This window comes from Trachypithecus francoisi, unplaced genomic scaffold (assembly GCF_009764315.1).
Source record: "Trachypithecus francoisi isolate TF-2019V2 unplaced genomic scaffold, Tfra_2.0 Lachesis_group2, whole genome shotgun sequence".
In the NCBI taxonomy this organism is placed as follows: domain Eukaryota; kingdom Metazoa; phylum Chordata; class Mammalia; order Primates; family Cercopithecidae; genus Trachypithecus; species Trachypithecus francoisi.
The window spans coordinates 118,682,728-118,693,959 of record NW_022681465.1 but is presented as its reverse complement, the minus strand read 5'-3'; the positions used below and the strand labels follow the sequence as shown (position 1 = coordinate 118,693,959).

The window sequence follows — 11,232 nt, the reverse complement described above, 5'->3', positions numbered from 1 at the left end:
TGTAAGGCAAATTGTGTTTCTTTGGTTTTTATATGTGAGGAAACTGAGTCTCAGGTTAAGGAAAGTTACACAACGTCTCAAGAAAGTAGAAGTGTCCTGAACCCATGGCTGGCTCTGAAGCCCGTGTTTGTTCCAGGGGGCCATGTCACGGTGCCAGGGAGAATAGCTCAGCCGGGCTCTGGTGTTCTGCCAAGGCTGTTTCTGTCAGCATTAATGAATGTGAACAGCGGACTTCATTTCCCAACTACTTTATTTTCTTGCCTGCCTGGAACTTCAAGAATCAGACCTCTGCCCTGCTTAGAGAAATCCCTGGCAACCCCTCCCCACCTTTGTGCTCCCCCCAGGTCCCAGGCCCACCCCTCACATGTGACTTTTATGTGTGGAGCAGTGCTCCTCCAGGTGCGGCTCTCCCAGAAGAGCGTCCAGCCACAGTTCCAGGTCCTGCACTAGCTGCTCCAGCTCTCGCACCTCTTCCTCTAACTTCTCCAAGAAGACATGCAAGTTCTCCTTCAGCCAGTTCCTGATGGTCTTTATCGGTTCTTCCAAGGGCTCATCAGTCTGATATTCAAGCCCCTGGAAGGCAGACATGGAAGTGACTTTCTCAGATAGGACCCTCCTCCCCACCCCCGCTGGTTTCAAAAAGATCCCTGGGCCTTTGCACGTGCTATTCATCGTGCTCATAGTACCCACCTTCTACACTTGGCCAGCTCCTACTTATCTTTCATGACCCATGTTGCCAATGACACCGCCTCTGGAAAGCCTTCCCAGATTGCCTCACCTCAGTACCTTGCTGGATATGTTACCTGGGAAACCACAAGATTCTGGTAGTAGTTACATTCTCTGATCCTTTCTGACACCTCCCAACTGCTTCCTGAAACAGGCACAAACATCACCTCTTAAGAGCAAATGAGCACTAATTGAAATAAACATGGTTAGTCAGCCCAGCGTGATGAAGGGTCAGTAGGAGAAGGCAGGTTATGGAGGTCTCCTTAACAAGCAACCATGTGGATTTGGTTCCTTCTTTCTCAGATTCCAGAATGCTCACCCGATATCCCTGTGCTCAAGTACAGCACCAAGATCAGCAATGCCAACAGTGTCTAGGGTGCAAGAAGAGGAGGAGGAGGAAAAACATGAGGATGAATTCTCTTCAGGTCCCCCTGCTTCCATCACAAAGGGCCAGGCATGGGCATGCTTATACGACAGTTTTTTGAGCTTAATTTTTGTTCTAGTTATCTAAGTCACACTTGCTTACTACAAAACTCCCAAACTTCGAAGAAATAGATAACATGGCAACTCACTGATGTTGAATTTGTGTTTTCTCTCATTTAAACATCTTTCATTTTAATCGATCTTGAAATTAAGATCAAACTTCTTTGTGATATAATTTACATATAATAAAACACATTTAAAATATATAGTCTGATGAGTCTGATGAGTTTTGATAAATGTCTATACCTGTAGACCATCACCCCAATCAAGATGTAGAACGTTTCCATCATCTTCGAAAGTTTCCTTTTGCAGTCAATTCCATTCTCACTCCTGCCCTGCCTGGAGAGAACCATTCATCTGTTTTCTGTCACTATGAGTAGTTTGGCCTGTTCCATAACCTTATATAAGTGGAATCACACAGTGTGTGTGCTTTTGCATTTAGTTTCTTTTGCTTAAGATACCGTTTTTGAAATGCCTCCATTTTTTGTGCTCAATTGTACTGATGAGTATATTGTGTATTTGATTGATGAGTATTTATTTTATATGAACATAGAATATTGCACAATTAGTCTCTTTACCTGTTGATGGACCTTCGGGTTGTTTCCAGTTTGGGGCTATTATGAATAAAAGTGCTGTGAACACTCATATACGAATCCTTGTATGAACATATGTTCACATTTCTCTTGGGTTAATATTCAAAAATGCAAATGCTGGGTTATATGGTAAATGTATGTTTAATTTTATAAGAAACCCCCACTGACTTTTCTGTACCCACTGAGCCACTATACATGTCCCCATTTTTGTGGTAAATTGTGTTGTGTTTTAAATATTGAGCCAAGTGAGTTTCTTCAGTAAACTCTAGTTGTTCATGATGCATTAGCTAGCCTTTTTGTATATCGCGTGATTTGACAAGCTACTATTCTGTTGAGATTTCTTACATCTACATTCATAAGAGATTGGTTTAAATTTTTTTCTAGGCTGGACATGGTGGCTCATGCCTGTAATCCTAACACTTTAGGAGGCCGAGGTGATTACTTGAGATCAGGCGTTCACAACCAGCCTGGCCAACATGGCAAAACCCTGTCTCTACTAAAAACGCAAAAATTAGCTGACCATGGTGGCAGGTGCCTGTCATTCCAGGTACTCAAAAGGCTGAGGCAGGGACATTGCTTGAGCCTGGGAGGCAGAGGTTGCAGTGAGCCAAGATTGCGCTACTGCACTCCAGTCTGGGTGACAGAGCAAGACTCTGTCTCAAAGAAAAAAAATTGTTTTTTTCTGTACATTTGTAAAGTTTTGGTATCAAGGTTTTGTTACCCCCTTAAAATGAATTGGTAAGAACTCCCTTCTCCTCTATTTTATAAAATAATTTGTGTAAGATTGGTATTATTTTCATCTCAAATGATCGACAAAATTTATTGGTTGAAACAATATAACTCATCAGTTATTAAGACTCTTCTTGAGTCAATTTTGGAAATTGTACTGCCCAGGAAGATTTATCCATTTCACCTAAATGTTTCGGCATCAAATTGTTCCTAATATTACCTTAATATTCTTTTAATGCCTGTAAGAGTCATGATAATAATCCTCTTCAATTCTTTTTAAAAATATATTTAAAGAAAAGAGGTCAAGAGAGGAAACAAGAGACCTCTTTCATTCTTGATATTGGTAATTTGTGTATTCTTTCTATGTATGTTTTTTGTTTAGTCTATTTAAAAGTTTTCCAATTTTTAATTTTACCAATTAAAAATGGTTAATTTTATTGTTTGTCTGCTTTACATTTAATTAATTTCTGATTTTGTCTTTTTTATTTCTTTATACTATTGAGTTTAATTCTTCTTTTTCTGCTAATGTGGAAAATTTGACCACGCTTTTAAAGTTTTCGTGTTTTTCAAATATGTGTGTGTGTGTGTTTGTGTGTGTGTGCATATTGACCGACATCCGATTTTCCCCAAACTCACTAGATTGTGGCTGAGTCAGATTTAGTTTGCCTTAAAAAAAGAATAAATTTCTTAGACACCCAAGTATGTGAAGTAACATTTAGACCCAGTACTAAACAAAGAAGATGAAAGATTTGTCTAACTTGTCTCTTCCCCAGATAATTTTCTTTATAATACTAGCAACTATATTATCATTAACTTAAAAAAATAAACACGTTACATAGCAACAACTGGTTGGGTTTCACAGACACAGCGATAAGTGGAAGAAGTCAGACACCAAGGTATACATGGTATGATTCCATTTACATGAAATTCAAGAACATAGAAAACTCAGCTATGATGACAGAAATCAGAATCACTGCTATGGGAGTGGGATGCCAGGTGGGCGGAGCCCCGAAAGAGCCTCCCTCGGTGCGAGAAATGTTCTACAGTTTGATCTGTGTGTACACCCAATGCAAAATCATCACACTGTACATTTAATATTAGGGTCCTTTTTCTTTTCTTAACAATATTCCTTAGGAATCTTTTCATGGAAGACACACACTAACTGTCACAATCTTTAAAATAGCTGATGAGTTTTCGTGGCCTGGAAGCCCTTCTTTGTGTCTCACCAGTCCTCTATCAACGCATTTTACAGGTTGATTTCCTCCCCAGCATGCTTGCTGCTGGTTTCTATACTGTGCTGCATGGAGGCAAAGGAAGGAACATGGACTAGGATTGAGTTTGAGTCCTTTTGCTTGTGTCGTCTTGGGGCTTGAGCCAAATAATTTCTCTGAGCCTCAGTTTCTTTGTCTGTAAAACGGATTTTGAAATACACTGAAAAGTCTTTCAAAAAAGAAGCAGGCCGGGCATGGCGGCTCACGCCTGTAATCCCAGCACTTTGGGAGGCTGAGGTGGGTGGATCACGAGGTCAGGAGTTCGAGATCAGCCTGTCCAATAGGGTGAAACCCTGGCTCTACTAAAAATACAAAAATTAACTGGGTGTGGCGGGCACCTGTAGTCCCAGCTGCTTGGGAGGCTGAGGTAGTAGAATTGCTTGAACTCGGGAGGTGGAGGTTGCAGTGAGCCAAGATTGCACCATTGCACTCTAGCCTTGCCACACAGCGAGGCTCCGTCTCAAAAAAAAAGAAAAGAAAAGAAACAATGGGACTCTGGTAGAATCAAGGTGGGAAATGCTGTGGTAAACAAAGCTAAGCAGACTTCTTTGTTGAAGGACTTCTCAGAGCCTTCCTTACGTGAATGAGCAGCGTCAGTCTTCAGGAGGGGATGAAGGTATGCAACCTTCCTCAAGCCACAGAATTCTGTAAAGAATGTTTCTAAAAGGAGCATTCCTGGGGTCTGGTGTCTATGGAACACCTTTTAGGAAAAGCCGCAGCATGATGGGTGCCCATGAAGGCCCCTGTTATGTGTTACAAGGTCCAGCATATAGGAGGCACTTGGTGCCTGTATAGTAAATTAATGAGTGAACAAGTCTTTTGAAAGCAGAGACAGCAGAGCTGATTCGTTCATTGCTCTGCTTAAAACCCTTCCACAGCTTCTTCTTCTTTTTTTTTTTTTTTTTTTTTTGAGACGGAGTCTCGCTCTGTCGCCCAGGCCGGAGTGCAGTGGCCGGATCTCAGCTCACTGCAAGCTCCGCCTCCCGGGTTCACGCCATTCTCCTGCCTCAGCCTCCCAAGTAGTAGCTGGGACTACAGGCGCCCGCCACCTCGCCCGGCTAGTTTTTTGTACTTTTTAGTAGAGACGGGGTTTCACCGTGTTAGCCAGGATGGTCTCGATCTCCTGACCTTGTGATCCGCCCGCCTCGGCCTCCCAAAGTGCTGGGATTACAGGCTTGAGCCACCGCGCCCGGCCCACAGCTTCTTCTTATCCTCAGAATAATCCCTTGCTCAGGATCCTTATAGCAGATGAACCTGATTTCAGGGGGTTCTCAAATCAGACGGATGTGTTTTCAAATCTTGTTATGTCCCAGCTGTATGGCCCTTTTGCCTTTCTGGGCCTCAGTTTACCCTCTGTGAATGAGGTTGATAGCATCTAAGAGATGGGGTGTGGATGCACCAGGCTGTGTGCAGCAAGCATTAATGTTTTCCATTTTGATGAAATCCCACGTGAGTGTTGAATTTCAGCCCTGAGAATGAATCCTCCAGGAGCTCTCCAGTTCAGGAGTATTATCCTATTTCAGTTCATTCACCCATTCAGCATCTATTAGGCACCAAGCACCATGCTAGGCACTAGGGATTCAGTGGGAAACTCAACAAAAAGCCCAGTCCTCCTGGAACATACTTTCTGCTGGCAGTGCTGAGAATTTAATAAGACAGTGTCAGTGACGGCCCCGCCAAGAAGTGCCTAAGCCCCTAAGCTGTGCTCCACCAGAGTAGGATCCAGGGACAGTTGGGTCCAAGGTTCATCCCGGGCTTCGAGGGCCTTATAGTCTGTCTGGAGTGGCAAAAGCAGCCCAGGTGGGAGGAAAGCAGCATGTACCTGGCCTGGCCTCACCTGCTTCTTGTCATCACAGTGGCTGTCCCTTCTCCGTTCAAGCAGCTGGGCTGCCACCCGCTCTGTGGCCACCCGCCTCCTGCTGCCCACTTGCTGGGTTGCCATGAACTCAGATCTGGCTGCCTGGGTGGACCAAGGTCCCCTCACTCAACAGGCAGAAGGGCACCCTTCCCCTCCCCCACCTGTGGTCACCTTGCATCCCGCAAACATTGAGTTCTGATGTCACAGAAGGTGGGGACAGCAAGGTTCTCACCTTCCCACCACCCTGAGTTTTAGTCCCTTCCCTCACTTTTATTTTTCATATGAGTGTAGAAAACAAAGATCGGGAAGAAATGCATCAAAATATTATGTTTCAGAATGATGACTTTTCTGATTATTTTCTTCTATATTTGCAAGTTTTTAATAAAAATACTAATTCTAAAATATAAAAACAATAGATTGGGTGCAGTGGCTCACACATGTAATCCCTAGCACTTTGGGAGGCCGAGGCTGGAGGATTGCTTGAGTCCAGAAGTTCGAGACCAGCCTGGGTAACATGGCGAGACCATGTCTCTATTTTTTAAAAATTACAATAAATAAATAAATAAAAGCTATTTTTAATTGAAAAATGTATGGAGATAATTGTAGATTCACATGCAGTTGTAAGAAACAATACAGAGAGATCCTGTGCACCCTCTACAAGGCTTCCCCCCAATGGTACAGTAATATCCTGCCTCACTGCAGTAGATCACAGCCTGGATGTGGACATTGACACACTCTACCAATTCTACGCAGACTTCCCCGGTGTTACTTGTTCTCATTTGTGTGTGTGTGTGTGTGTGTTTAATTCTAAACAATTTTGTGTAGGTTTGTGCACTTACGACTACAGTCAAGACACAGAAGAATTTCAAAATACAAGGGGCTTTGTGCTGCTTTGTGATGGCTGCTGCCTCCCGACCCCACCCACGCTGCCCCTAACTCCTGGAAACCACTCATCTGCTCTCTCTTTCTAAAATTTGTTTATTCCAAATGCTACATAAGTGGAACGAAACAGTAGTTAACCTTTGGGGATTGACTTAAAAAAAATAGTATAACTCCTGGAAATTCACCCAATTTGTTGCATGTATCAGTATTCATTCCTTTTGACTGCTGAGTAGTATTTTGTGATATGCGTATGCCATCCTTCAGGACATGTTCCAAACATGTTCAAAAGACGGCTGCCTCCAGTTTTTGACTCTTGAGAGTAAAGGTGATATGAACATTCTTGTACATGTTTTTGGGTAAATGTAAGTTTCATTTCCCTGGGATAAATACCTGAAAGTGCAATTGCTGGGCCATAGCATCATGGCATGATAGTTTTATAAGAAATTGTCAAACTGTTTTACAGAATGGCTGTGCCATTGTACATTCTCATTAACAGTGTATGAGTGATTTGGTTTCTCCTCATCCCCACCAATGTCTGTTTTCACTATTTTTTAATTTAACTGTTTTGATAGGTGTTTAGAAACATCTCGTGGTTTTAATGTGTATTTCCCTGATAGCTAATGATGTTTAATATCTTTTCTTTCTTAAAAATTTTATCAAGCAATTTTTGTTTTGTTTTGTTTTGGGTGGAGACAGTGTCTTGCTATGTTTCCCAGGCTGGTCTTGAACTTCTGGGCTCAAGCAATCCTCCCACCTCGGGCTCCCAAAGTGCTGGGATTACAGAAGTGAGCCACCATGCCCTGCCTGAACATCTTTTCATAATAGCTTATTTGCCATCTGCACCCCCTCCTCAGTGGAATATCTGTTCCTGTCTTTTGCCCATTTACTAATTGGGTTGGTTTTGCTACAGTTGAGTTTTGAGACAGTTTTTTGCTCATTTTAGATACTGGTCCTTCTTAGGATATATGGTTTGCAAACTATTTTCTCCCAGTCTGTAGCTTATCTTTTCAACTTCATCACATGAACTTTTGCAGAGAAAATGTTTTAAAACGTTTTGATCCAATCTATCACTTTTTCTTTTATGAATTGTGCTTTTTCGTGGCAAGTCTAACAACTCTTCACCTAGCCCTAGGTTCTGAAGATTTGTTGTTGTTGTTGTTGTTGTTGTTGTATAGCTTTACGCTTCTTATTTCAGCCCATGATCCATTTGGAATCAATTTTTGTATAAAGTGTGAAGTTTGAGGTTCATTTTTTTTTTGCTTATGGGTGTCCAGTTGCTCCAGGACCATTTGTTCTGTATTCTGTTTCATTGATCTATGTATCTATCCCTGCATCAATACTACACTGTCTGGATTGCTGTAGCTTTACAGTGAGTCTTAATAGCAAGTAAAGTGATTTTTCCTACTTTGTTTTTCTTTGTCAAGATTGTTTCAGCTCTCATAGGGCCTATGCCTTTCCATATAAACTTTAGAACAAGCTTATCTAGTCAACAAACTACTTTGCCAGCTGGGATTGTGATAGGAATTGCATCAAACCTATGAATCACTTTGGGGAGAATTGTCATATTTACTCTGTGGTGTCTTCTATCCCACGAACACAGTATACTTCTTCATTTATTTAGGTCTTCTGTTTTGTTTGTTTTTTAACCAGCACTTTGTAATTTTGGGGATATAGCTTTTGTACATGTTTTGTTGGGTATATACCTAAATATTTCATATTCTTTGGACTTTCCTTATACTTTAAAAGCTCCCATGTACCAAAAAAATTTCATGTGTTAAGAAATCATCAATGTTCCACATTTTGTGAACTAACTTTACCAAAGTTCCACATACAGAGCTTCTGATTGGCACCCAGATAACTTATATATGGAGGCCTGCTGTACGCTAGGCATTTCACTAGATTATTTTACTACAGCTTCTCTAGGCTATAATTCTGCGGGTAGTGGGAAATTAAATCTGTCTTACTAACCATTGCATTTCTGATGCCCCTTATGCAGCCCGTTACATAGTAAATGTTCAGTAAAAATACCTGTTGAAAGGATGAATAATGAACGATCTCAAACTGCAGGCTCTGAGAGGCCAGGAACTGTGTCTGGTGAATACATTTTTGTAATCATAGTACTTGGCTCAGTAAATATTGCCGAATGAGTAAAGCAGGTGGTATGATTTTACGTTTTGAAGAGACCGAGGTCCAGAGAGGCTAGGGAAGGTTATCGGAATTAGTGGGTGTCATGAACAAAGTACCTACTGTGCGCCTGACCCAGAGTAAGTGCCTTCCACATGTTACCTCATCTAATCCTCCTAACTGCCCTACAAGGCCCGGGCTGTTAGTTTCTGTTGGGAATGTTAATCTCCTTACTCAGTGGCACATACCCTGCCTTAGTATGGGTCTATTTAACTCCAAAGTCTTCTCGTTTACCACAAGGAGTTAATGTAGTTTCAGCTAAAAACAAAGAAAGTGGTCATTCTTGCCTTTCGTGGCTTCACTGTGCATAAGCAGATGTGAGAGTTCCATTAGACTTTTTGAATATCAGACATAACCACCTTCTCTCCTGTCCTTCTGTGTCCACAGTTTGTTCCTTCAGGTGGTTTCATGGTCTTCCTGACTTCAAGAATGAAGCTGCAGACCCTCGTGGTGAGTGTTACAGCTCTTAAAGGTGTGGACCGAAAGAGTGAGCAGCAGCAAGATTTATTGTGAAGAGCAAAAGAACAAAGCTTCCACAGAGTGGAAGGGGACCCCAGTGGGTTGCTGCTGCTGGCTGGAGTGGCCAGCTTTATTCCCTTATTTGTCCCCACCCACGTCCTGCTGATTGGTCCTTTTTACAGAGTGCTGATTGGTCCCTTTTACAGAGTGCTGATTGGTCCATTTTGTAGAGGCTGATTGGGCCATTTACAATCCTTTAGTTAGACACAGAGCACTGATTGGTGCATTTACAACCCTCTAGCTAGACAGAAAAGTTCTTCAAGTCCCCACTGGACCCAGGAAGTCCAGCTGACTTCACCTCTCACTTCCAACTCCATGACTATCCCAGGTTGGCGCGTGGGGCATTTCATACAATCTCCACTGCTTTCTGCCTCTTACTCTGCATATCTTCATTGTTATTACTAAAGTGGCTATGTTGTCTGGGGTAAATGCCCAGGGTTCGTTGTCTTATGCCAGGAAAATTTAGGATACGGACACACAAAATAGGCAAAAAAGGGGAAAGAAAAACAGCTCCAGAGAGAGATTGAGAGGGAACTTCTCAGAGGACAAGACCAGCCAGTGATGGCTGCAGCAGAATTTCACAGTTAGGCTTGTGGAGGTGGTGTATGATTTACACAGGGCTCACAGTTTGGTTCCATGAGGTATGATATTTACCTAGCGTGGGGAAGGCTAGCTGCCCCACCCTAATCTTATTATGCAAATGAACTTTCCCTTTAGCCAGGGCTGTCTTGTCTGCTCCTTACTATACACGTGGTAGACAAAGAGAAGGGAAGATGGAGGTGCCATCTTGAACATGATTGGCACAACTGCAGCCTCTATGTCTGCAGCTCGATTTTACAGGCTGCTCTTTGTCAGAAAGGAAAATAACTGGGGGGCTGCTTTTCATGAAAAGGAAAACCTTACTGAGGACTTCCACACCCTCTTTGTCTGACTAATTTCTTCTTAACTCCTGTATTATTACCATGCGCAACTAAGATATTTTGAGAGTTTTCTAAGTACTGCACACTGTGCAAAGTGCTTTACATGCATTGGTTCACCATACAAATATTACAGCTCTAGGTGGTAAATCGTACTTTTGTCTCCATTTTACAGATGGGGAGACTGAAGCTTAGAGTGGCTAAGTCACTTTCCCAAAGTTACTCAGCTGGTAAGAGGTAGGGTTGAGATTTGGACTGCACCATTCTGGTGACAGCACCCTGGCTCTTGGCCGTGAGATACTGCTCCTTCCCTAGGAAGATTCAAGACCAGAGAAAGAAAGAGTCCAGCCCAAGACAGTCCAAGGAGAGGTACCAAACTCAATTCTCTTGCCTCCCACTTGAGGGCCCTCCAAAGGCCATTTGCATCATCTTGATGGTCTTGCATGCACCCATGCAGTTGCTGGCTCTTGGGCTTTATCTGGTGGACACATTTGAAATGTCAAATGCAGGCACGTAAGGACTGCTCATTAAGCTAATTATGGCACATCAAAAGTAATGAATTACAGTCACGAAAAGTAATGAATTACAGTAAAAAAATTTATAGTTACACACAAAAAAGTAATGAATTACAGTAATTTTTCTAGGAAACACAATAAATTCTTCCAGGAAACTCCTTCGGAAGGCAGAGCTTCCAGGATTTGGTCTCAGGGTGGGGAGGAGAGGGAGGAAGAGCTTCCCCATCCGGCCCTCAGAGAACTGGCCCAGTAGCTGGTGTGGGCAGGGGACTGGCAGAGGGTCAGTACAGCACTGGGTGCTCCACACTTCCTAGTAAAGGAAGAGGGAGAGGATGAGAAAGGAGAGAGAGGACTTTGAAGGAGGGAATTAGGGAGCAAGTCAATGTGAGCATGAGTTGGCGGGGGGCAGGGAATGAATGGAAATGTGTGAATGAATAAAGATTTCCAGGGGAATAACTAATCAGACTTGAAAAATTACACTCTGCCAAGGGAGAAATCTGCCCCAAACCTAATAAGTGGAGACCAAGCAGTGCTTTGTGCTTGAGTCCTGTCTCC

The 11,232-nt window shown here is 42.6% G+C and overlaps 1 protein-coding gene across 1 annotated transcript; it reads right to left on the bottom strand.

The window, feature by feature from the left end:
* Positions 1–232: 232 nt before the first annotated feature.
* SMIM23 (small integral membrane protein 23) lies at positions 233–5,820 on the bottom strand. The gene is made up of 4 exons (XM_033178618.1): positions 5,640–5,820; positions 1,046–1,097; positions 804–871; positions 233–573 (listed from the first exon to the last, which is right to left on the bottom strand). Exons 1-4 carry the CDS (start codon positions 5,742–5,744, stop codon positions 361–363), a joined length of 438 nt encoding a protein of 145 aa, XP_033034509.1. The 5' UTR covers positions 5,745–5,820; the 3' UTR covers positions 233–360.
* Between the last annotated feature and the right edge of the window lie 5,412 nt (positions 5,821–11,232).

What these genes read in the sequence shown, in the direction of transcription:
- SMIM23 (XM_033178618.1), bottom strand. Translation starts at nt 5,744, where the DNA reads ATGGCAACCCAGCAAGTGGGCAGCAGGAGGCGGGTGGCCACAGAGCGG. An exon ending in ACTGTGATGACAAGAAGCAG is followed by an intron (nt 1,098 to 5,639) that starts GTGAGGCCAGGC and finishes CTTGCACCCTAG; the next exon opens with ACACTGTTGGCATTGCTGAT. An exon ending in CTTGAGCACAGGGATATCGG is followed by an intron (nt 872 to 1,045) that starts GTGAGCATTCTG and finishes TGCCTGTTTCAG; the next exon opens with GAAGCAGTTGGGAGGTGTCA.